The 27,026-nt window shown below is 35.4% G+C and overlaps 3 protein-coding genes across 3 annotated transcripts in view; 2 read left to right on the plus strand and 1 right to left on the minus strand.

Moving 5' to 3' along the window:
- Positions 1 to 1,551: 1,551 nt before the first annotated feature.
- Positions 1,552 to 3,878, plus strand: LOC136808220 (collagen triple helix repeat-containing protein 1-like). The gene is made up of 3 exons (XM_067064756.1): positions 1,552 to 1,700; positions 2,910 to 3,326; positions 3,451 to 3,878. Exons 1-3 carry the CDS (start codon positions 1,632 to 1,634, stop codon positions 3,808 to 3,810), a joined length of 846 nt encoding a protein of 281 aa, XP_066920857.1. The 5' UTR covers positions 1,552 to 1,631; the 3' UTR covers positions 3,811 to 3,878.
- Positions 3,879 to 6,318: 2,440 nt separating this feature from the next.
- Positions 6,319 to 27,026, plus strand: part of LOC136808223 (progesterone-induced-blocking factor 1-like) — a 35,124-nt gene continuing 14,416 nt past the window's right edge. Inside the window, exons 1-8 of the mRNA XM_067064759.1 lie at positions 6,319 to 6,382; positions 18,686 to 19,358; positions 19,982 to 20,101; positions 20,946 to 21,079; positions 21,881 to 21,989; positions 22,938 to 23,119; positions 23,336 to 23,560; positions 23,826 to 23,991. Coding sequence (XP_066920860.1) covers positions 18,690 to 19,358; positions 19,982 to 20,101; positions 20,946 to 21,079; positions 21,881 to 21,989; positions 22,938 to 23,119; positions 23,336 to 23,560; positions 23,826 to 23,991 — 1,605 coding nt within the window. The 5' untranslated portion in view covers positions 6,319 to 6,382; positions 18,686 to 18,689. The remainder of the gene's footprint in view (positions 6,383 to 18,685; positions 19,359 to 19,981; positions 20,102 to 20,945; positions 21,080 to 21,880; positions 21,990 to 22,937; positions 23,120 to 23,335; positions 23,561 to 23,825; positions 23,992 to 27,026) is intronic.
- LOC136808224 (uncharacterized) lies at positions 24,383 to 27,019 on the minus strand. Its single transcript, XM_067064760.1, has 2 exons — positions 25,386 to 27,019; positions 24,383 to 25,183 (listed from the first exon to the last, which is right to left on the minus strand). The coding sequence occupies exons 1-2, from the start codon at positions 26,955 to 26,957 to the stop codon at positions 24,461 to 24,463; spliced, it is 2,295 nt and encodes a 764-aa protein (XP_066920861.1). The 5' UTR covers positions 26,958 to 27,019; the 3' UTR covers positions 24,383 to 24,460.

Genomic DNA, 27,026 nt, shown 5'->3' on the forward strand with positions numbered 1-27,026 from the left:
TTCTAAGAAAATAATATTTTGGGAAAGAAACTAGACATGAAGCTTAATTCACAAGAAAAACTTTTAACTTTCCAATTATTAGATTTTGTACAATGGCTTTTCTATGAAAAATACTGATGTATACGATAAGCTCTCATATGAGTTTATCCTGGAAATTGACATCAGTTTCTAGTCATCTTTAGATATGAATTCAGATCTTACAGTATGTGGCCCCCAAAACGTCGATCAAATTTAAAATTTCTCTCAAATCTAGAGGAAAAGAGGTTTTACAAAAGTTTTTGCTACATGAAAAACTTTAATATCTCTACTTTATTTCCCGGAAGTTCTTTTTCAAGATTTTCAATTTCAACAATATTTTTCAATCGCTTTAAAAATAGGTAGCTTTTTTCTAATTGCCCCCAAAACGGAGGTTTGCAATTTTAGCGATTTCTGGAGATATCTTTAAGATATGAATACAAAGTTTTGTACAAATTTTGTACAAAATACAAAATGTGATTTAGAGGATTTTGGGCATAAATTTGTTTGATAAAATTTTTACAGTATACCCCTGGTTGTCAAAACGCAGGTTTAGGGCCCCCAAAACTTAGGTGTAGTGAAAACCAAATTATTAAGCTCAGTGATAATATGGGAAGAAATTTTGAATATATTTGTGTTTTCCCTTAAACTTACGACCCGATGGATGTAAAATTTATGATTTTTATAAAATATTTCAAGATTTTCGATGATGCAAAGTCCAAACTGAAAATTTATAAATTTTCAAAATGACAATTTCGATCCAACGACTTTTTGATCAAGTTTCTGAAAACCAATTTCTTTTGAAAATAGTTCCATTCATGTATAGAATATGCTGTGAAAATTTTAGAAAAACAGCTTAACTGAAACTGAAAATATTAACTTTTAAAGGTATTTTTTTCCTATATTTTGCAAAATATGACAGAATTTGCCGTTTTTGCTGATTCAACAAAAAATTTTATATATAGTGTTAATTTTTTGTTATAAACTATTAACTCAAGCTGATAGGAATGGAATTCCAAGATTTTTTGCTGTTTCTCATATTTAGAATAAAAATATGCTCATTTTTAAGTATGACAATCATTCTTTCAAAATAAACAAAAATCGTCTAATTCCGATAAATCTACAGGTCAGAATCCTCATTTTAATGACGACCTACGTTTTGGGGGCCGTCTCCATTTTCGGGGCCATATACTGTATATAAGTTAGAAATTCTTGGAAAAACACAAACATGCTTATGCTTTGCATGACAAAATAATCAATTGTAAATACCCTTATATTTCCTTCTCTTGCAGTTTCCAAAAAATAAAAGATCAAAAAACTTTATAAAGATTTGGTATCAGCACGATATAAAATATAATCGGATGATAAAATTCATCAAATTTTCAGGAAGTGTAATTCTTTTTCGTGAGCAAAAATTTGTCATTTTTCTATTGCTAAGTATGGGGCGTAATAAAAGATCTTTTAAAGCAATGATGTAGAATAAAGGAAAGAAAGATAATACTTGATAATATCAAAATGATTGCTATAAAAGAACATGTTCACTAGCCTACTTTCAAAAATATATCAAAATCATTGTGGTCCTGAAAGGATATCGAGCAATAAAGCAATCAATTTGGATGACCATGAAGACTGTTGTCTTTATTCTATTAGTGACAGTGCTAGCATGTACACAAGCAATGAAAAATGTAGGCTAACTATTTATTCAATGCAATACTGCAATACTCCTTTTCTTTTGGGAAGATGAAATGTGATTCGCAGGTGGCAGGGGATGCTTACTCTATAGGTACCGCACCTGATCTGAGACTTCGGTCTTCATCTTTCCATATTTTTTCCATTTTTTTTTAGACCAGCAAAAAAGGCCTAAAAATGGTTTTCGTAGGGCACCCCTTAGATCAGGGCAAGTTTTTGATATTATGCTCCTAATAGGTATGGGTATATCCAAAAATGGTATGGTTTGTCAACTTTCGATGTCTAGATCTCGAGATAATTTATTTTTAAAATGGATAGATATGCTGAAAAACTGCTGACTCAGCAAAAAATATCGATAATTTTCAATATTTGAACCAAAATATCTCGAGATCGAAAGTTAACAAACCATACCATTTTTGGATACTACTAATTCAGGGCTATCCAGCTGTGATTTTTTCTGATAATGCTCCTTGGAAAATCCTGACATCATTGGAAAACGCCCAAAATGTCGTTTTTTCGGCACCAAAATTCCATTTCTCGGCACCAGGTGGTCGAAACTTAACAATTAACCCCATTTTCTTTATCTACTTTTCACGCTGAATCCGTTGGTAGCCTCAAATATTTNTCTGAAGGGATTTGATTAAAAAGCAATTTATAAAGGTAATTCTTTGTTGAAAGTGTTAAAGAACCTAAAACATAACTTTTATGTTCAAATACTAAAATCATTTTCCGACTATGGTCAGAGCCCTTAAGGGGTGCTCTACGGAATTCACTGCCTCGGCCGCTGGTCTATTTGGTTTAAATCTCTTTTCATTTTAATAATTGGGAACCTATTCGCTAGAAATTTGTTTTTAAATTATTCTAGTAATGTGTCTCTAGTGAAATTTGGTTTGTTTTGACTTTTGTCTTTTAGGATTTTGGGTTCTTAAAATTCATTAGTTAAATTTATTGTTGTCATATGATGTGGGAAAAGTTTAGTGTTTTCTGATACTTGATTAGCTTTTTCAGATATCAGTGGTAGCGGGCGGTTCTAATAATTTTGATGATGTTACATAGTTTGGCATAGCTGGCCACTCTAGAGTCGTTTTTGTAGCGTTTTTTTTTCATTGCCGCTAACGATTTGAACGGATTTAAACTGTTTCGACATCTGGGATCACTAGTCTAAAAACGTCTCAAAAAGCTTGTTTTTTTTTTTAACTCAAAAGGACAACAATGGTTTATGTAAAGATGGGCGTGACGGGCGTGATGGAAAAGATGGAAAAGATGGAATCGGTTTAAACGGAAAAGACGGAAAGGATGGCAGAGATGGTCGGAACGGAATCAATGGAAAGGATGGGAAAGATGGAAAGCAAGGATTGAATGGAAAACCGGGAAAAGACGGATTGAATGGGAAAAATGGAAAAGACGGACTGAATGGAAAACCTGGCGAAGACGGAAAGAATGGAATTGATGGAAGAGATGGAAGTAATGGGGCACCAGGAAAAGACGGCTTAAATGGAAAAGATGGAAAGGACGGAATTGATGGAAAAGATGGAAACAACGGGAACGAACCGTCAAAGAAGAACTGGAAAGAATGCGCTTGGAACCATATCAATGACGGTAAAGATAGTGGCGAGATCAAGGTAGGTACAAGGATTTCGGTGTCAAAGCGGTAGACCAATTCTTTCTTCTAGAGGGTTAAAATTCCTACAAAAAGGCTGACGTTTTCCCAAAGAAAGAAAAGTAAATAAATTCTTCTATTTTTAGCATTGCTTATTCAAAAAGAATTCAATCAAATCATACTTGAAAGTCGTGGCATCTTCAAATATGAGAATAGTTAACTGTAACAGTTGCTGTAAACGTTGGTTTGTCACTTTTGATGGACATGAATGTGCATCTGTGCCGATAGACGGTGTAGTCTACATGGATTTGGGTACTGGAAGTCGTCAAAAAAACTTACATCGACCACGAGTTGTTCGTGGACATTGTAAAATTTCGAAAAATCATCAAGTCAAAGTGGCTCTCAATGTTGGTAATTGTCATGGTTACGGGAATGCCGACGCATACACAGGGTGGAATTCAGCAACAAGAATTTACATCGAAGAAGTTGACGAACCCCAATCTTAAAACGATGGTGTCTTTTTTTATCTTAAAATTGTTTTGTTTTTCTCGGGTAAGTTATGGCATGTCTCAAAAACTGAAAATTACCATAATTTTTAGATCGCATTAGTCGACAGAAAATGACCAAACAAATGACTGAACATGAAGGGTACTATGATGAAGTTTCTAACCTGATGTGTAACCTAATAGTTTTTTCGCTGATTTTCGCGAAAAACCTCAAAAACTGATTATTACGTCATAATTGATGACGTCATAGAAACTAAAAATTGAATTTCTCAAGAATGGTTTATCCAATTGTCTTTAAACTTTTACCAAAGATGTATCTCACCAAAGTCAATCATTTGAGAAAAATATTTTTTCGAAATTTTGATGACGTCAGCAGAAATTAGTAAAAAACGAAAAATCCTATTTGTTGCTGACGTAATCAAAATTTCGAAAAATTTTTTTTTCAAACGATCGACTTTAGTAAGATACATCTTTGGTAAAAGTTTGAAGACAATTGGATAAATAATCCTTGAGAAATTCAATTTTTAGTTTTGATGACGTCATCGATTATGACGTAATAATCAGTTTTTGCGGTTTTTCACGAAAATCAGCGAAAAAACAATTAGGTTACACATCAGGTTAGAAACTACATCATATTACCCTTCATGTTCAGTCATTTGTTTGGTCGTTTTCTGTCGACTAATGCGATCTAAAAATTATGGTAATTTTAAGACATGCCATAACTTACCCGAGTTTAAGAACTATCCTTAAATTTCTTATAACAGTTTTTTTTAGATAGTGTGGTAGAATAAGCTCCCAAAAAGCTCTAACCTTCTTTTTATCTAGAAGATCACGATGATGAAAAAATTAGGGATGTTTAGGCCCCCTGTGGTCTATCTGCATTGGCCTACAATCCGTCATATTTCCTTTAGACGTCATCAGCTATCCACTGAAATGATGGACATTAAAGCGTATTAACTAAGAATGACAAGCTAAAGGATTTCAACGGCGCAATCAAGAGATATTCAGCTCATTTTACGATATTTTAGCTTATTGAGCAAAACTTTAAATCTGAATAAATATCACACGGTCTAGCCATTGAAACCCTGTAAACTCAGCTTTTTGTACTACAAGATCCATTTTTGTGTCACCTTTGAAAATTTAAGTTTTACTAAATATCTGATGACGTCACGAGAGAATACGCCCGGTTTCGAACCATTTCGGACATTTTAGGGAGAATAACATACGAATCTTTAAAAACGATCCCTTCTACTGTTATCTACTTTACGAGATTAGAGTTGAATTGAAATTTACTTTTTTGTCAAATATTTTAAATTCTGTTAGCTTTAATTTGTAGTCTTGATAATATTGAACTTTGATAATTTCTTATGTTGTCGTTATTAACATTAAAAACAAAGAAAATTGTCAGATCAGGTGTTTTTAATTGTTAGATTAGAATAGATTCCAAAAAAATACAACTTATCCTCTATCGATCTTGGTCTAAAATCAACACCTGTGAGCAGGCTATGAAATTTATTGCCTATTTGATAAATATGTCTCAATTACGTTAAAATAGGCCTTTTTCATGAATTACGTAACGATCAACTCGAGCCTCGTTTTGGAAATAATGCAATGCCAACTTACCGTTCTTACCTATAAAATTCCAAAAGCCTTAACAATCAAAAGCACCATAAAACCTTAAAAATTCTGGTATTTGCTACCACTTTTTGCGTTTTATTACACGTTTCGTTAATTCTGTTAGCTTAAGTCGTCAGTGGAAAAACATCCTAATATTGTGAATTGAGTTTCTTTCCAAAAAGAAATCTTCCCTATTTGACTCCCATATGTTTAATTAACAGTGATTACCAAGTCATTGTTAAATTTTAAATCCTAGTCATCCTTTAATATTAATACACCGTAATACTGACGATACTGATCCAATAAATCAGTTGGGCTTGGGGTGAATCCGGGGGGGGGTACTAGGGTTGCGAGCTGACAGGGGGTGCCGCCCGACTTTCGACCCTCGGGGGACCCTTACCGGGACTAAAAAGGAGAAAACAAAGGAAAATCTTTGTGAATTTTACGACCCTTAATTTGACCAATTTTGACCAAATTTCGATCTTTCTGGGGGTAAAAAGTTGAAATTTTCCTATTTCTCCTCTACCCTTAGTCCTAACATAGATATAGTCCTAAAATTTGATTTTCTGATTTTTCTGACGCTTAGCGGGACTTTGGAAATCCAAAAAAGATACCCGTAAGAGCGGCACATACCGTACCCTCCATTTGCCTAAGTATACCCTCCCCCGGGGGTGAATTCACACTGTTGCTTGAAAGTTGCTTGAAATAATATGGGAACAAAGAATTGCACGATCTTCTCCTTTGTCTCTTATTTTATTATTTAACGTGGGCGGCCGCCAATCCGCCATCGGAATATCAGATAAGACAAGGCAAGGCAAGTAGAAAGTACGCCAAAGCGCCAAAATTTAAAAATGGACGAATGGACACACAAGTTCAGAGACACACTTCTTTCTTTTTTATACAGATAGGCACTAGATATATACAGATTATAAACTGAAGGCAATCTAATTTGCTTGTAAGTATGAATTAATTGTATCTGAACTGCTAGAAAGTATTTGAATACCTACATCTTATGTTAATTTTTACTTTGATTTTATAATAAATGATTTTTTTCCTTGCTTTCCTTGTATATACCTTGATGATTGGCCCCCGGGGGGGGGGGGGTACTAGGGCAAAATGGGTTACAGGGATGCTCCGCTGGTCAGGGTACCTTTTTGAACCTCCACGAGTCCCTGGTAGGGTCGCAAAAACACCAAAATAGAAAAACCAGTCCCTCGTAGGGTGCCTATTTTTGGAAAATTTGGGGAAAAAGTAGAAAATTTGAGAAAATTTTGGACTTTCAGTCCCATTCAGGGTCACTTTTTTCGCAAATTTCGAGTCCCACGTAGGGTCCATTTTTCGAACCTCGGCGGAGCACCCCCGTCGGTCGACAAGGTAGTACCCCCCCCCCGGGGATTGGCCAAGGAATCAACAAATGCTTTTGCGGTTAGACCTTTTTTCAAAGAGGACGTCCTGTTGAATAATTATGTAGTCCAGCCATAAAAACAATGATAGAGCCATGCATAATTACTGTATCATGCATATTGTAATAATTATGCATGGTTTTATCATTGTTTTTCTGCTGGACTACAAAATTATTCAACAGGGTGGCCTCTTTGAAAAAAGGTCTACTTAAAATTTTTTCTAGCCTCGGAAATATATTTTTTTTCCAGTGGTGGTCGAAAATTCCGATGAAAATCCATGTATATATTTCTTCAAAATGCGTCGGAAATTCCACTCTTTTTTGCCTTTTTTAATTCAATCTGATTCAATTGCTGTGGAAATTCATACATTTTCCTCTCTCGCCTTGGAAATTTTGAATTTTGGTGAAAACTTTTGCCCTGGAAATCCTGTGCGTGTCGTCCCCCCCCCTGTTTCAGACAAATTCTGGAATGGCCCATTGCAGTATTGGAACACAATTTAATAATACTCTGACTGTTCAATCGAGATTCTATTGTATTATAATTTTTGTTTCAAACTTGTTCAATATATAATTGTTTTTTTTGTTTTTTGTGATTTTATTTGCTATTTTATATATCCAGACGTCCGCGCTCGATAGGATCGATCATCGGAACGGCTCGATGACGGATCGATATGTGATTGATGGATTACTTAACGATCCGGATGAGGGATCGATGGAAGATTCAGCCATTAAAAAGTCTTTAGTATCGATTCTTCGTTGATCCATTATCGAGCTAGTATTTCAATCGAGTATATCGATTCGTCATCGATCATTAATTGATTCGTCATCGATCGTTAATTGATTCGTCATCGATCGTTAATTGATTCGTCATCGATCGTTAATCAATTGGTCATCGATCGTTAATTGATTTGTTATCGATCGTTAATCGATTTGTTATCGTAAATCGAGATCGATAAATAATCGATAACTCATCATAAGCTTAAACAAATCTTGAGTATCGATCCTCTATCAATCTCCTATCCGGATCGTTAAGTAATCCATCGATCACATATCGATCCGTCATCGAGCCGTTCCGATGATCGATCCTATCGAGCGCGGACGTCGTCTGGATATATATAAGTGGATAAATTTTTGTGGACAGGTATTTTTGCAAAACAGTTAAAAATAAAAAGATTAATCTTTGCAGGGTTATAAACCTTGACGGTTTTTTGGCAAAACTACTGGCCTTAAAATTTTGGCTACTTTTATTAGCATTAAATTTCACAAAACTTGTGAAAGTGTCAAAAAACTCCCGGTTTTCTGATTTTCCGATTTTCCAAAATTGGAAATCGGGGAAACTTTTTTCTGAAAATCAAATAATCTGGGAAACTTTTTCCCAAAAACCGAGATATCGTGGAAACATTTTTCCCAAAATTAGAAAATTATGGAACTATTTTTTTAGAAACCGGGAAATCAGAAAATCAGGGAGACTTTTTGCCACAATTCAGGAAATTGGAGAAAGTGTTTAAAAAAATTGAAATGTGTGAGATTGCGTGAGAAATCAAGTTTTTCAAAAATTGCTTGAGACAATGTTGTAATGCATGATTGTCACGCTCAATGCGTGAGAGTTGGCAGGTCTGCATTCGTCATCTTGTTTTGAAGCCTCTTTGAAAAAAGCACTCTCCTAAGTTCATTAAGTCAAATTCCGTATGTTTGGAAAAATTAAAATGGGTACTAACTGGGTTTTAGGCTGAATTTGAATGAAATTGCACCACTGGCTATATCGTTGCTGTACAGTAGAATAAGAAAGCCATATCTCTATTTTCATAATTTTCAGAAAGATCCAAAAACTTCAAAGCTGTGAGTCTATTTCTTGGAGTTACGGTTTTCTTCCTCTACAAATGTATTCTTGATGCATCGCGACAGCCTTTTTTAGAAAAAGAAAGCCGTAACTCCAAGAAATGGAGTCACAGCTTTGCAGTTTTTGAAACTTTCTCAAAATTATGAAAATGGAGATATGGCTTTCTTATTCTACCAGTGGATACCCCTTAAAACCTACAACAAAAAAAGTTACCCTCTATATCCTGATAAAGAAAACAGTAAGGGCTGAAACTTTTTCTGGTGAGTCTAGGCTATCTATGAATTTCTTCCCTGGGTATGGTTTTTTTAAAAGCTGCTATAAAGAAAATTTTTATTGCTTTGTGTAATTGTGAAAAAATACAATTTTAGCTATTTACCCCTACCCTATTAGCCCCAGGGGGGGGGGTAGAATCTACCACGCTGGAGTTCTTTTGTTTATATCTCCGAGAAAAATTTTTCAAATGAGTTGAAACTTTCTGACTTTTAATAAAATCTTATTAAGAGTACTTGTACAAAATTTTAGGGTCATAGGTTGTCCAGATCAGGTTTTATGACTTTATTGTGAGAAACATGACATAAAACCCAGCTAAAATCCTTAAAACTCAAAATTTTAAAGTGCTGATAACTTCTAAACTATTTATTCAATCATTTTCAAATTTTGACACGTGATAGGCATTGATAATACAAATTTAAAAAATCTAAAGAAAATTTTTGAAAATGATGAATTTATGACGTCATCAAATTTTGAAAATTTTACTCATCTTCAACATAGATTTTGAGAAAAAATCTTCATGGAAATTGCAAAACCGGCAATTATGTTAAAGAACAGTCTTATACCTTTCAGAATCTTCAAACAGAATTGAAATATCTTTATTGGTTCAACTGTAATAGACATTTTTGTAAACCATATATTTGGGCTTTTTTCCGACAGGTGGAAATTTTGTGATGACGTCATCAGTTTTTGAATGACGTCATCAATTTTTTTTTTCTTCCTGGAAAATTGTATCATGATGGAGAACATCTGTATCAAATTTCATGGCCATAGCTCTTCTAGATCGAAAATAATCGAGGGTGGTAGATTCTACCCCCCCTGGGGATACAAAAGTCAAAAAAGCTCGGGGCTAATAGGGTTAAAACCTACAAAATGGTTTTCTTGAATAACTTTTTATAGATAGTCCTTTTGGTCTCAAATTTTGAACAGTGATTCACTGCAAAGTTAGTAATGTAACAATTAGATCAATGGTACCTAAAAAATTTTGAAACTACGTTAGAATCAAATTACACCTTAAAACCTACACTATCATGGTTTCTGCCCCCCCCTCCTTAAAATAAGGGGGGAGCAAAAAAATTTTAAAAAAGGGGGGATTTTTGTAATTATTTTAAGATAAGGGGGGATCCTTTATCAAGGGCTGCAAGAATCTATTAAAACAAGAACAAAGGGGGGACTAAAATTTGAAAATTGTTGATTGAATTTCAGATGTCATGTCTTTGGTTTTATTGATAATAATTTTCTTTATCTAATAATATCTTCTTTCCTGTTTTCGTGCTCACAATTTCATGCCCACTTTTTTGCAGACCATGCTAAATTGAAAATTATGTACATTAGAACAACTTTTAACAGCCCAAATAAAACCATAAACCCATTATAATGTTGATGGCATTGATATCAAACCAATCGTTGTACTTTGTTATTGTCAAACTCTGAAGATAAAAATCTGAGGGGGGGGACTCGACTCTTTATTTTTTATTTGAAGGGGGGGACATTCTAACAAGGGGTACTGGTAATTTCTGTTCGATTTAAGGGGGGAGTTAGCTTAAGGGCAAAATTGCATTTTAAGGGGGGGGGACTGAAAAAGTAGGCAGAAACCATGACTATTACTCTTAGGTTCCAAATAAACAGGCCCCCCCCGCTTGTTAATTTTTTGATTTTTTGTTCCCCCCCCCGGACCTTATTAGGACCCCCCCCGTTTATTAATCTCTAAGAATATTTTCAACTGTCAAAGAGAAGGCCCCTTATTTTGGTCTAAATAGCCTGATTTTAGCCTATTTTTACCTTATTTTTGGGTTTTAGAAGTACAATTTCCAACCCCCCCGGCAAATAGGTCCCCCCCCCGTTTATTAAAATCTAGAAAATTTTCCACCCCCCCCCCCCGTTTATTTGGAACCTAAGAGCACACCTTAATTAAAACCTACAAATATTAACCCCTTGCTCACAACTTACTGAAACTGTGAAATTGCAATTCAGGTGCTGAACCGTGATTCAATTGATCAAATACTTGCTAGATTCCATTCCCAAAACAATATTTGTATTTTTCAGGATTTCATGCCCATAATGCAATTGCACCTGTTTTTTGTGTCAAAAAAGGGCTTTGAAGGGTTAAAACTTTTATTCACTTCATTTTTAACGTGTTACTAATGTTTTTCTAAATCTCCATCAAATTTGTGACATTTTGGTATGCAATGACCAAGTTTTGAGAAAGTCTATTTTTAGATTTTATTAGCCACTACCATAAATCAAAAAGAGCTTTAAAATAGAATTTTGAGGGCCTTACGATTTCTTTGGGGTGAAATCATGGAGAAGAAAATGATTTTTCCGTATCTACCATTTAAGTATAGGTACCTAAAAAGTATACGTTTTATGACCTTAAATTGATTTGTGTGATTTGTAGGTCAGAAAAACTTTTTTGAAGGGATTTTGATAAAGTTTTAATAACTTCGAATTTTACGACATTTTACAATAATTGAAATTAGATATTTTATGAAAGTACATAGGAATTAGAGATTGTAAAAAAGTGAATTATACAATATTAAATTAGATTTGGTGATTAAGAGAGCCCAAAACATAACTTTTTAGGTTTTAAGGGGTATCCACTGGTACAGCGACGATATTGCCTAGAGTTTGTAAACGGCGGAGAGTGATGGTGAAACACCATGATAAACACCAGATCAGCTTCCCGATCCTCCGATTCCTAGGGTCAGTCGTGGTCAGTTGGGTGATGGGAACCAAGCTATGTTTATGAACGGCCTATCTTGGAGGAGTCTTTTTTTAAGGCTCTGGTTCAGAGTGAGGCAAGGGGCACTAACTGTGACAGCTGACAGAGACCCTATTATCAAATTAAAATTTAACAGTGATAGACCTTTTGGCCTTTCAATCCGCCATCTTGAATTGTATGCAAAAAAATCATGGTGAATTTGCCGTGGTTAGATCTCATTGAAAAATATGCAAAACCTATGCAACAATATTATCATTAAATAAAACTTGCATGAATCATATTAACATTATATTAAAGTGTAATCTTGTTGAAGAAAGATTAAATTTTTTCTCTTGAAAAGCTAGAAATAATTACATTTGCTAATCTCTTAGAACAAGTACTTCAAAAAACCATAACATTAGACATAAACTCAAGCTGAAAAATCGTCTGCAAAGGTACAAGAACAATCCTTATTCAGCTGACAGTAAATTATTCTCCTGGGAATAGCATCGCAAAATGATCAAATCAAAACATTGATCTGAACCCCCGATTTTACAGCGGCTTTTACTAACATGTAATAATTTATTTATTTATTTACAGTAATATATTTCCCAGGTCTATCGACCTCTATGAAATAATCATGCTTAACATTTTACAATTTATGGAGATCTTTTTCCCATTCTGTGAGCAATTTTTCTTTGAAGTTGGCGACAGATGTTGCAGCTACAACATCAACTCCAAGACCATTCCATATGTCAATACTTCTGTAGAACAACGAATTTGTTTGATACCCTCTGACACCATCATTTGCAAAGTTTCTTTGTAGTTCGTAATCGTGCTGACGTTTCGGGCGTTCGCAAAGGACAAACTTTTGACAGGCTGATGATTTATCATAAACGTGAAGATGTTTATATACTTCAACCATATCGCCAATTTTACGTCTGATTTTCAGTGTCGGAAGGTTAATCTTACGGAGACTGTATTCGTAAGATTTGTTCTTGTACCCGCTAACCAGTCTCGTGGCCCTTGGCTGAACACTCTCGATGGCATCGATGTGTTTGATGAGTCGTGGAGACTAAACGGCTTGAGCGTACTCAAGATGAGGTCGGACGAACGCTATAAAAAGAGTGCGGAGCATTTCTGGTGAAATAAAGTCAAAACTTCTGCTGATCAGACCAACGATTGAGTTAGCTTTCTTGATTTTACCAAAGATGTGTTCTTCAAAATTCAGTTCCCCGACGATAATCACTCCGAGATCTTTTTCTTGATCCACGTGCTCCAGGATTAACCCGTCTATGTTGTATGGATGGGCATGTTTGATGTTCCAAAATTTTCCCAGTGTTAGCACGTGGCATTTATCTGGGTGGAATCTGAGTAGCCAGTCCTTTGACCATCTTTCCATTGCATTGATATCATGTTGCAATCGAATGGCATCTTCAGCACTATTTATCTCCTCAACAAGCTTAGTGTCGTCTGCAAAGAGGTACATATCAGAGCTTGTAACCTCAGGTAGATCGTTGATATATAACACAAAAAGTAATGGACCAAGAACACTTCCCTGTGGGACATCGCTGAGTACTTTACCTTCCTTGGATAGTTTACCATTTACCTTGACATACTGATATCGATCCGACAGAAAGGATTTGATCCAGTCTAACGTGAATCCTTTGATACCGTATGCGTCGAGTTTCTTGAGTAATCTGCGGTGTGGAACTGTATCGAAGGCCTTGGCAAAGTCGAAATAGATAACATCTACCACTTTACTTTCTGATATTGAGTCTGAACATTTATCAAGATAACTCAATAATTGTGTGACTGTTGATCTTTTCCCCAAGAATCCGTGTTGCTTGTCAGAAAGTAACTTTTTGTCTACTAGGAACTTCATTATTTTGATCTTTAACAATTCTTTCCATCAATCTACAAGCAATAGAAGTCAAGCTAACTGGCCTGTAATTTTCTGCCAAGTTCTTTTTTCCTTTCTTATAGATCGGGGATACGTGCGCAATTTTCCAATCATCCGGCAGTGTACTTTCTGCGAAGGATTTGGACATAACAATGTATAGGGGGACAGCAATATAGAAAGCTAACGCCTTCAACATAGTAATTAATAATAAATAAATAATAATTCTAAATGATACAATTCTATATTAATTAAGATTTGTTTTCTTGCTAAAGGCCGGCATGCCTTTTTCTGATGTTGGATGAAATGTTGGACTGGTTTGCGTCAATTCAAATTTTTGGAAAAAAATGAAAATTAAAAAAAAGAAGAAAAAAATTGTGTTGGACGGTGTTAGATAAAGGTGTTAGATGAAGTTTGATCGCCATCAAACATTTCATCCAACATTTGCGGCAAGATCAAAGAAGCTCTCTCATTGAATTGTGTAATTTTTCGTGTTCGATTGTTTATGGTGGTACTTTTCTTCTTCCAACATGTCTCAAAGAGCTGTGAATTTGGAACAATGAAACGTTCAAATTTGATAATTGAATGTTTTAAAAATGTTTGAAATTGAGAATGGAATGTTTTAAAAACTTTCGAATTTGACAATGGGATATTTTGATGTGTTCGTAATCGATCAAAACGTTACAGCAGACTAGAGCAGTATTCTGGGCTAAATTCCCTACACATTCATTGAAACTTTTCTCTGAAGCCAAGTCTGTCCTCGATTTTTAGCTCCATGGGAATATTGTGGAAATATCCCTTTTGGATTATTAAATATTTCCTATCTATATTGGAAATATTTGTTAAAACGGTAATATTTCTTCTCCTTCTTCTCCTTCAAGTCTAACGCTCGGTTTTGGTCAATTTCGTGAGTTTGTTCATGAGTCCCTTTTTAAATCATGCTCCGGTGGTAAAAATAGTAGAATGTTCTTTTCTCGAGCCGGGAGACGTCATTTCTTCGAGAAACGTCTCATAGTGTCCTCCCCCCCTGGATTCATGTTCTGAGGTCAAAAAGACGTATACGGGGGAAAGAATTTTTTTTGAAGCCAGGGGGGGGGAATGGAAAATTTTCATTCTAGGCATGGGGGGGAACTCACCAAAATCAATTCAAAATTGAAAAACATCTGGTTTTATTAGATGATATAGCATAATGCTTAGTTTTATTAATATTATGGTTTAAAAACAACCATCCTTTCCATATATTCTTGAATTAGAACTATCTTAGGGAAAACAATAAGCGTTAAGTTCATCAAATTACAGCTTTTTAATTTTATGCTTGAGGGGGGGGGGACAGAAAAATTTTTGGAGGCAGGGTGGGGAAAAATGAGGGGGGGGGGGGAATGGAAAATTTTCATTCTAGGCATGGGGGAAGAGACCCTGAAGGACACTATGCGTCTGTGGTAAATATCCGTACGGCGCTCTATTCTCCTTATCGATCGGGCAACGTCGGCCGTTTCAGAGGCGTATTGTTGATTGGACCATACTGCTTTGTTTCTAACTGTCAAAGCAAAGATGGCAGAAAACAGACAACAACTTTTGCTCTTTCGCTACTATTTTATATTGGATCATGATTTTTGTACGATTGTCACAAGGAATGGTCGATAGTGAACTTTTCTTAATATTCCTTTCTGGATTTGATGTTTCGTTTACATTCTGTTGGTTTGGAATGAGCTGGAATGAGAGATGATACAATCTCTTGGTCTTGGAAAAACATCAACTTTCACAACAAACTAACTTCAATTTTGTTTGTATATTTACATAAATCGTACGAAGGCAAGTGACTGTGAATAAATCTGACCATGTTATACCTCAAAAATTACATACTTGCAATATGAAAAAAGTTTGCGCCCAACGAATTAATAATGCCGACAATGCAACAATGGCATGGGAATGGTTGTTGATGAACTTTAACTGGTTAATGATTGAATTTCCCTTGGTTTCTTTTATCTACAACAATGAATTAAACTGCTGGTTAGTGACAGTTAGTGAATTATAAATTTCGAATTTTAAAAGCTGATAACCGGATCCGGAACACCACGGCCCAAATATGAAGAATGTTATGTTATACTTTCTTAAAAGGTTTATTGCATTGAATATGGATGTAAATAATTTGAAATCACCTCACATGTAAAGTAAAATTTTTCTTGAACTTGGAGATTTTCTTCCCCGCGTGCATTTTGAAACGTGGAAAACTTTAGTTGTTAATTTAGAGATCTTTTACAACGTGTGTTTTAAACGTGGAAACTTTTGTCGTGAATTTGGAGATTTTCTTACCGTCAACTGCTCCAACTTGGGACTATCCTAACAAAACATGGGACGGCAATTTGGCCACCATTTCACCGAACCTCCAAAGTCATTTGATTTGATTTAATGAATGGCATATTAAAAAAATGGCAAAACGATGGAGCTTTTGATGCACTCGCGCGTTATTTGTTAATCCCATCGGGCGATAAGCGGTTATTATCATCGGCGCTATCAGTGAAAGTTATCGTGACATGTTATGAAAAAAAGTATGATTGATAAACTTGGTGGAGTTATCAAAACAAATTTGTTGTCAAAGAGATTTAACAGTGAAAATACAGACCAGATATCAAACAGTCCCATGTTTCGACCAATCGTCCCAAGTTAAAGCAGTTGACGGTATGTACATTTAAAACGTGGAAACTTTTGTGATAAATTTGGAGATTTTCTTACACATGCATTCAAAACATGGAAAACTTTTGTCCTGAACTTGACATTTTCTTCCACATGCATTTAAAAAATGAAGAAAACTCAAGTGATTTCCTGGCATGACAATTTATTTGATTTTCTGACATTTTTTTGGAAATTTTGATTGGGCGAACCCTAAAAATATTTTTGTTTCTGCTGACGAAAAAAACACTCACCCGGCCGGCCTCAAAAAATTTTTTTTTGCTTAATTTCGATCCCAAAACTCGATTTTTTAAAGCGCTCGTAGAAGTTAAAATGATGCTCTTCTTTACCTTAAATCTGTAGTAACTTGACACCGCTACAGGCTTCGGCATAAGAAAAATTCACGTGTGATCATCGCACGCCTAGATTTTGATTTATAGTGGTCTAGGCGTGCGATTATTCAAATACTTAATTTTCATCGTTTATATTTTCAATTGTGTTACAATATCTCTAAGAACTGGACACTCTCTTTCATTTCAAATATTTATCTTCAATTGCTAAAGGCTCCAAACTGTGATAACGAAGTTAACTTTTTTGAGAAAAAAGTAGAGTGAGAGAAACATTTCCCCAATTTTTTAAATCCTCACTTTATGAATGTTTCTTTTTATTTTACTTACGAGTCAGCATGATTCCTTTTATAATAAAACAAAGCTGTTTACTTACTGAAAAGTCCCCACTTTGTGAATGTTTCTATTTATTTTACTCACAAATCAGCATGATTCTTTTATAAAAACCAAGTTGTATATAAAAAAAAAACATTCTTAAAAGTTGAGTTGCAAGCAAGAATTAACAAAAACAATGCAGGGTTTAGTTTGAGATGAATAAAATTTCATTTCTATAACAATGATCAGGATAAAACCTTCATCCCAAGTGATTTCTAGGCGTGCATTTTACAGTAGAATATAAAATATCACGATCACGTGCGATAAATCACACGCCTCAAAAACTGATTCACGAAAGTTTTCCAAACAAACAAACTAACCCTAACCCTAACCCTAACGATGATGTACGAAAAAAATGCGGCCGGGTGATGACAAAATAAATTTTCACCCGGCCGGTGGACCGGAAACAAAAAATTTTTTCGGGTTCGCCTTGTTTCCAAGTATGTGACATTTTTTGCTCTTGCAGCATGCTTTTGGAAATCATAAAATGGCTTCTGTTAGGGGAATATTTTCCTATCAACATTCTTTCAGATTATGAAATGTTTTCCAGTATATAAAAATGAGATTTTTTATTTTTTTTGCATTCTGTCGGAAAATATGAAATTGTTTCCCTGTTTTGAAAGATTTTTACTTTTTAGCACGTACCCTACATTATTTCAAAAAACTCCAAAAGTTACTTTACATTTTTACATTTTTTTACAATATTTTATATATGAAAGTATAATGCAAAATATTTCATCTCATTTTGAAATAAAATTTTCTTTGGTTTTCTTACTGTGAAATTTTTTTATCATTTTTTCATTTTAAGTATTTGCCCTTTTTGGCTATATAATATTTCTGGAAATCAGCGCTTGAAATAATAATTATATTATCAGGTCTTTTGATGTGTTCAACAACACTCTACTTGGCGGTGCGACGCCGGGTGACCGCTAGTATAATACTAAAATCCATTCTAAGTCCACCTAACAAAAATTAAAGTTCCAGCCAATTTGATTACTGCATTGTTGTTCTCAGTCGGGTTCAGCTTGGATATATTCCGTGATCCGTAGCTTTGAACCTACAGTCATCTTATGAATAATCCTGTAAATACTGGCAATAACATAAATGGAATTTTGAAATTCTTAGGGACTTGTGTTGATTGATGTTATCTGAGATTTAAAGCACTTTGAACCAACAGATCTATATATGTCACTAGCTCAACCTTTTATAGGTACTGGGTGGACTTTGATATTGGATGTTCTGTCTAAATTTGGCACAAGTTATGTAACTGTTGGTTTGAATGACCAGATAATGCCTTTCGTTTGCTAGGGCCATTAGCAGGTTACAAAAAGTTGATTATAGATTAAAATGGTCATTGCATATGATCTCAATCTCCCATGTTGACAGGCCATTTTTCATGCCCTTTAAGCGTCCGGCTATTGGATGCTGCCCCTCTTGAAATTACTGAAATACTGGTAAAAAAAGCCTTTTTAGTGGAAAAACACTGGAAAAAGTGCCTTTTTGGCCACCAACAGGCGCTGCCTTGCCTTTCTAAAATATGGCCTGGTTGAATCAATTATTTATACCCAATATATGAGATGACCTAGGATCAGGTCCTCATGACAATATCTGAGGTGTTTTCATTTTTTCAAAATTCTCCTAAAATCAAGCACAATTAGGCACGATTCTTAACTTTTTGATTTTCTAGTCAATCTTCTACACAATTGACTGAATCGACTGAAAGATTTTGATTTTTTACATGTTTTTGTTTTAGTAAAATGGATTCTGACTCAAAATTAACAGTTGATGCTCTAAGCAGCACAAATAAAACAAACGATATGGATGATGATAGCACATTGTTAACCACAAACATCACAACAACTATTGGTCAATCAACCAATGGACTCTCCAATATTACCGAATTGGAATCGACAAATATTTCTGGTACTTTAACAGATACTGCTACTGGTTTACTGTCCTCTTTAAATCTCTCCGAATCTGACATGGAAAGGTCAAGAAATGTTACCAAAGATTTGCTGTTCAGAAAACAACTCCTCCATGATATTCAGAAATTGAAGATCGAACTCAGCCAAAAGAATCTGATGATTGACACCTTAAAAGCAGAGCATTTGAACCAACTTGATGATTTGGAGGAGAAGCTTGCAGATGCAATTCATGGTAGACAATTGATGCAAGCCAAGTATGAAACGCAGTCTAGGTCTACCAAAAGTGAGCTTGACAAACATGTTCAGTCTCTGAAAAAAGATCTTCAAGAGGCTATGAAGTCACAGAAATACTACCAGAGAAAATACGAGGATGAAATGAATAACCAGCAAGAACTGAATACCTTTAGAGAGGGATATATTCCGAGAGTGCTGGATGAAGATGCGTATCTGGAATTGAAAAGTGAATGTGAAAATACACTATCAATAAAGAATTTGTTTGATGTAAGTTTTGATATGAATGTTTGCGTTCCACATTTTTATCCCTAAGTGGTAGACTTTCATCCTCTTATTTTTAGAATTTTTACCCAAAATATTTTTTTAAACGAGGTCATGAATTGATGTGGTTTATACAGTGGAGTCTCCACAGCTCGAACACGCACGAAGAGCACAAATTTGTTCGAGTTAAGGAAACTTCGAGTTATATGAAGTAAGGTTTATAAAGCATTGTTAACTGAAGGGACCATAAAACTTGTTTGATTTAAAGAAATATGTATTTAAACTGTATTTAAAAAAGGTTACATGAATTGATTTTAGGCTAATTTGGTTACTGTTGAGGCTCAGAATAATTGGGAAACTTTTTAACAGAAAACTTTTTTTTAAAGTTTTTTTCTATTAAAATAAACAGGAATCAAATACTGAACTTTTATCTATTTAGCGCCGGTCTCTATAGCACCACTCTTAAAGCTTTAAAGATTTAAAGAGCTCGCAGCGCTTGAAGAAATTCGTTATGAAAGTATTTTAAAAAAATATACGTTACTCGTTTGATAAGAGCGACGACAGAATTTTCAATACTAGCTTCCTTTGGAGATTCAATTTTGTCACTTTCTTTATAATTTATTTTTCAGGTGAAATTGTACGAGGCAACAAGACCTTTGAGGGTGGAAGTGGACTCATTACAACAGAGACTGGATCTTTTTACTAGTGATTTTCATGACAAGGAACAGGAATTAGAAGCCGAAAGAAATGTAAGCTTTTTCCCTTTGTTGTTGCAGTTCTCAAAATTTACATAGAGCCATGGCGTTCTAAATTCAAGGCCTAGCAAGCGTGCTTTGACTTCAAAATCATGTGGACCTAATTAATGATGTCATTGCAGTGTTGACGTCAAAAGAAAGAAAAAAATCTAACGTTCACACCCATTTTTGACGTCGTGCAAGAAAAACAGCACCGAAAAAATGGGTAGAAAATGCATTGCGCGTGGCTGCAAATCTAATTATAACAAAAGTAAAGCGTCGCAAAATGAAAATATACGAATCAGGAATGAAGAAAAATTAGCCGTTGGGAATTTGTATTTATAATTCACTCATAGGCCCATAAGATATTATCGAACATCTTTCTGAACAATTTCTGCAAATCGCAGACGCCTCGCTCCTCGAAGGAGACGAGCCAGAAAGTTCTAAAGCTAAAAGAAAAATGAAACATCTTTTTCTATCATCACACTCTGAGTGCATCCAGTTCTTTCAATTTTCTATAGATTATTTTTTTAAATAAAGTGTTCAGATTTCATTGTACTTAGGATATCGTAGTGAAAATAACAGAAATGATAAACTAACTTATTCCTAAATCATATGGTCTAGATAAACATTTTCCGTAGCTATCTCTCTGAAAGATTTGAAGTTTCATCATAAAACCTTGAGTTTTTTTCTTTCTTTTGACGTCAACACTGCAATGACATCATTAATTAGGTCCACAGGATTTTGACGTCAAAGCACGCTTGCTAGGCCTTGAATTTAGAACGCCATGCATAGAGCTAAAGAAGTATCTTAGCCACAAATGAAGCAGTCCTGGTACAAAGTATTCTTTTAACTGTAGGAGCGAGAAGAAGAAAGACATCTTCGAGCCGAACTGGATCTTCGTTGTCAACGATATCAAGTACAATTGGAGCAGCTACGTGGCCAAGTAGATCAAAAGTCTTACAAGCATCAAAATTATGATTTAGTTCAAAGGTACGTGGAATGGCTGTAGCTTACTGTAGTAAAGTTAAAATTCAGAATATATTAAATTTAAAAGCATTTCGGAGGCTACTCTCATAACAGATCATCCATTCTGTGCATACCACCTTCTGTTCTAAAGGGGTATTACTCAAAACATTCAGAATCGGGCTGACTTTTGCTTTTATAAAAACGTCAATTTTGGTGCCATTTATTTCGTTTTTAATCACTCAAAAGCTCATTTTAATATTCATTCCAAAATCTTGATGAACAAGATCAAAGCAGTGGGTCAAACTGGGTAGATTATTTTACAGAGCCATGGTCTTTAGGACAAATGCATGTCATGCAAATTAAATTAAAACTACTAATAGGAATTTATAAATTCAGATTATCTTTTAAACTCTGCCTTAATCTCGAGGGGGGGGCTCTATTTGACATATTTTATTGTGCTGTATTGTATATTACGTACTAGCATAAAATACTCTTACAAAATTGTCATAGAACCAAATATTATTTTGCTTGTTGTCTTTTTCAGGGACCAAATTTCAGCCGAATAGAACGAACTATTCGGTCAATATGTATTAAATAAATTTACATACTGGTCTGTAAAATACCAACCAGAAAGGTGGCGAAACCTGAAAATCATCCTCAAATATCTACCATTTGTCAAAATTTCTAGTTCCACTCTTGTCAATCTTGAGATTTAAGCCCCAACCCCTGAGATTCATTCTCTACTAAAAAATAGAGAGATGCATGGTAATCGGTTTTAAAATCCAATATTCTTTCCTATTATTGAATGGTCATTCTCTTTTACAGTGAAAGGGATGCATTGGAGAGACAGATAGTAGACTTGGAACGAGCGTGTACAGTTTACAAAGCAGAACTCGAAGGAAGGATGGAACAAAATGAAATCATTAGAAACCAGGTATTTATATCCGTTAAATCGATTCCATCATTCTATCAATCTTCATAACCTAAAATATTCGAACCTTTTATTAACAGATGTCTTTTTAAAAAGGATGATTTTGTTTCGACAGAAAATTGGGCTAGTAGCACAGATCTGTAAAGCCCGAAGGGCTAGATTTGCGGCTTTTATCGAAAAGTGAAGCTTAGATTTCCTACCAAAGTCACGTGACTAAAATATGCAATTTCACCGGTTTGAGAGATGTGAAATAGCGTTTGCCGCCTACTTTTTTTGATCTCGCGCTCCGAAAACAATTAAAATGCTAGATCCTATCCATCGGCACGAAATTTAAACAGTCAAAGTTTTACTTCACTTTTTTTTGCTGGAGTAAGCTTAAAGTTGCCTATCTAGCCCTTCGGGCTTTACAGATATATGTGGCTAGTAGTAGTATACTTTAACTTCGGAAATGTCTTAGCGGGTCTCATTATAAAAACACAATTATTCAAGGAATGGCTCTAAAACATGACATGGGTACATAATGTTTAGCACTTTACTTTCAACTGCAGTAGAGTCTCTTAAACTGGAACCTCTAGTCTATAACTCTGAATGTCTTCTTAACTCAAACAAGTTTTATATTCCCTTCAGTTGACAGAATGCCTATATAAACCTTAATACAATAATGACCGGTTACTGTATACTGAGGTCTGTACTGAGAAATATTGCCCGAGGTCAAGTAACGACTGAGCTTTGCCCGTCGTCAGGCGGAAAGAACCAATTGCAATGCGCAAAAAGCCGTGTAGCCCGCTTTGAAAAAGTAACCGGTTAACAATACTCTATAACTCTATCAATTTCCTCGAACTAACTCGAACAAATTTGTGTTCCCCTTGTGGGTTTGGGTGATACCTGTAGTTAAGTTTATTCATTTTTTTTTGTGGGGAATTGCAATTATCTATTATTCATTACCATTAGGTGTTGGAGCAGAATCAAACAGTAGCACTACTGAAGCAGGACAAAGAGTATCTAAGTAAACAACTGAATGAGTTGGAACCACGTCACAAAATGGTGGAAGAGAAACTGCACCACACAATGCAACAACTTGATGAAACCAAACAAGCAAGGGAATCGCTGTACGAAAAATATTTGAATTCAAGGTATGTTCGAAAATTTCCATAACGCTTTTCTAATGAAGCATGATTAATTTAGGTCCATGAAGAACTAAATAAAAGTTGCTGCGATTATATAAATTACCAAAAAAGTGCTCCGCGAAGATGATCAATTTTTTATATGGATGAGATGAAAATCATGTCGAGTCTGGCTGAGTACCAAAATATCGAATCTAGTATCGAAGTATCTGTTAATATTTACAGGGAACGCTATAAGCAAGAGTACGAAGAACGAATGAAAAGAGAAATAGACGAACTATCGAATAAAACGAATACAGAACTAGATCGAATCAAGGAAAACATGAAGGCGATGTACGAACGAGAAAACAGGGGATTAGTTGAAGCAAGAAACACTGCTCTTTTGGAGCAAGAACGTCTCCTCAACAACGAAAAGAACAATCAAATCAAATACAATGAACTTCTAGGAGAGTAAGTGATTTATTTAAACTTTTAATAACATATTTTTATATTACATTTTGTGCTCGGAAAGGAGATCTGACCCCTCCTTTCATACCACCATGACATCAAATGGGATTTGACTGCTACAGTTGCAAGTACGTTCTCGTGGACTAATTTGCTTAGGCATCTTTAATTCAAGATAACTTCATACTTTTCATTCTTTGCCAAAAATGGAGTTTCTAATTCTCAAAATTTGACCAAATTATTGACGGTGAACCGTTTAACTATTTTTTAGATTTCGCCAGTTGCAAATCAGTTCTGACAGTAAAGTATCAGACGTCCACAACGACTTCAAAATGAAAGCTTTCGAGCATGATCGCGTGCAACTGTTGTATGAGGAATCACTGAACAATAACAAAGCCTTGATGCAACAGAATGATGCTCTTTCGCAGAAAATCGAAGTAAGTTGTGTACCCAACTACTGATAACTTCTTGTCAAAAAGTGGACTGATTTTTTTGAGGATGTTGGCTTTTTTAATTTAAATTCCTGTGGATTTTCTCAAAAATACTTAAAATAATTACATTGCCTTCTTTACACACGACTAATTTCAAAATATACAGCATACTTAACTTATCATAAAAAAATCGATATTGATATCATCCCCATTAAAATGTATAGATGATACTCTCTAATCCGATCTTCAAGGGGATTTTCAATGAATCGAATAGTAGAGCGTAGTTAATAAGAGTTCCTTGTTGACGGTGACTTTCAATATTATCGAATAATGGAGCGTATCGAGTAGTAGAGCTTCGAATTAAAGAGCATCAACTGTATCTATAACATAATGGCGATTTACAACAAAATGGTACTGTGAAAATATTATTGTGTAGATTTTATTTTTAAATTATTCCAGTTCGTTGAATTTGTTTTCAATCACTGTCCTCGTCGCCATCGTAAGTTCTCTTAACAATGATGAGATTCGTGGTACATCTCAATGCGTAGTTACAATCGTGTAACGCTATACTGCCTCCTGCTCTTATAGTTTCAACCACAATCACTGTCGGCCACTCGAAGCCAAAAGACGTGAATTCAGAAACAATCAGTACGTTGCCTTCTTGGAGAAACTTGTATGGATTTCCTCCGTTTTTAAAATCGTATCTCCACTCGTGATATCCTTTCCACGTTTCGTTCAACTGGTCTAGAATGTTGGAATTTGCTTCGTCTGGTTTATCGTCTATCACCAGGATTCCTTCACTCGTTCGTTTTCGTGCTTCCCTTAAACCCTCTTCGAAGGTTTCCGCAAAGATCGGTGTGCAGCCGCTAGGGAAGTTCTCAGGTGGCATAATGATGCCTTGGTTATATCGATATTCGCTTGATTCGGCGATTGATTTGGCTGATTTGACGATTTCTCGACTGTTTCTAAAGTTCTGCGACAGATCTAGGACCTGGAAGCCAGTCAAATTATCTTGTTTGTGAAAATCTTTCAAAGAATCTGTAGAAGGGGCTATCCACAGATATTCAACGATTACCGTCACTTTATCTAACCAAGATGAGAGACTTGACAACAAATCGCATTCGTCTATAAATACTGCTTTGATGTCGCGGTCTTTGATTTTATCCAAGATAGCCTGGCGATCCTGACAAGCCTTTGCCTTAAAAATAAAAACAATAATTAAGTTAGTTATCAAGTCTGAGGGAATCAGAAGGTATTTTATTGCCACTTTTTAAAAATACCTCTAAGAATAAAAAGACCTTAGTCAAAGTCAAAGCCATTAGTCGAAGGTTGCAAAACTCTAGAACACTCTAGTCTGGTTTAAAATTGTTTTGTTGAGACGAATTTATTGTCGCACTTACCGAAAATTTGGGTGTAAGAACTCCTACGAATATTCCATATTTGTCTTGAAGTTCGACCTTTAAACGCTGGAGAAGCATGGGCTTCAGGGGTACGTATCCTTGACGACAAACCAGATACAGTAACTTGCCACGATATTTTGTTTTTTCATGTAATTGTAGGGCTTTCTGCTGGAGCAAGAGGCTCTTGCCCACACCAAATGGGCCGCGGATCACCACTTTGTTGTAGCGTGGATCGTCGTTGTTCATTATAGCTAACTGTTGATTCGAGTAGAACAGGATATTGTGGCTAGTCGAAACGTTTTCGATGGCGTTGCTTGTGTATTTAACCCACGATGATGTGGTAATGGGTGCAGCCAAATCCTTCTTTGAAACGTGGATTGCGAATATCAGGATCTTTAAGAGATCTTTGACTTCATCCAAAGGCGCTGGTTTTATATCGGTCTGGCAGGATGAGAAGCTATCGAAGATATTCTTCAACCATGGTTTAATCTCGGTATCCATTGTGATAAAATGATCGCTTTTGATTGAGAGAGTATCTATTTCAACACAGACTGTTGGAAAGAATGTCCAACCAGATCTCAACAGGTCACCAAGACTCTCTTCGAATATCTGATGGTTCGAATCTAACTGTTTGAACACTTTCTCGTCTGCAAGTGACCTTTTCATCTCAACCGAAATGACGAGTTTCTTCGGCCATGAAAAAATGAGAAAGTCTGTCTCTTTGTGATTTTTACTTTCCATATTGGTTAAGAAGTCGAGGGACGAGAGTACAACCGTGTCCTTAAGAATACCATCGCCCTTTAAAGATAAAAGCTGATCGTAGAACCAATGTTCAAGTCTTTCTCCAAGATTTACCAACTCCAATCCAAAAAGCCAACGAAGGTTCGAATCTTCACAAGGCGCGTTGTCAATTTTTCGTTTTATTAACTTTCGGAAGGTCTTTTTCGTATGGCTCTCTCTTAGAAACTTTTCGATGGGCGTGTTCTGGATAAGCTTTTCTGTACAGGCTTGGACGAAAACGACTAGCTCTGTAGTTGTCGCCGGCGGTAAAACCACGTGATCAGTTTTCAGCTCTCTGACGACCAGATACATCACTTGAATATTCAAAGCCCATTGGTCAAATGTCCTTTTATCAATACATTCGGCATCGTTTTGCGTTTCTAACAATGCTTGTATCTCTCTGGTCAGCCAATGGTCAGGCGAATGTTCTTTCAAGTTCTCTGCCAGGCGTTCAATGTCTTTTTTAACTTCATAATCGAGAATGGCGACGTCCGACTTTTTCGTGTATTGATTTGAAACGAACGTGGGTGGAATGAAAACACAAGCGTGCTCATCTTGACGAAACAGTGAACTGTCTCCGTATTCTCTCTCAAGGATGAATTCTGCTGCTTCTATCGGATTTTCAGTATGGTGAGTGTTCCCCAAGTTGAACATTCTCGACTGTCTTTCTGACGTTGCTTGGTTGTTCTTGATGATCTGCTGGTACAGTGATGTGCTTGTATTGCATTTTGTAGGGTCGATCAGCTTCGGCTGCAATAGCAATAATTTTTGAGTGATATTATCATTCATCATTCTTCCAAATCACAACAAACATAAAAACATAAACTTTTCTTTCTCGTGTAGAAATGATCGAATAAAACA

Source organism: Clytia hemisphaerica, unplaced genomic scaffold (genome assembly GCF_902728285.1).
Source record: "Clytia hemisphaerica strain Z4C2 unplaced genomic scaffold, Clytia hemisphaerica genome assembly, whole genome shotgun sequence".
Lineage (NCBI taxonomy): Eukaryota > Metazoa > Cnidaria > Hydrozoa > Leptothecata > Clytiidae > Clytia > Clytia hemisphaerica.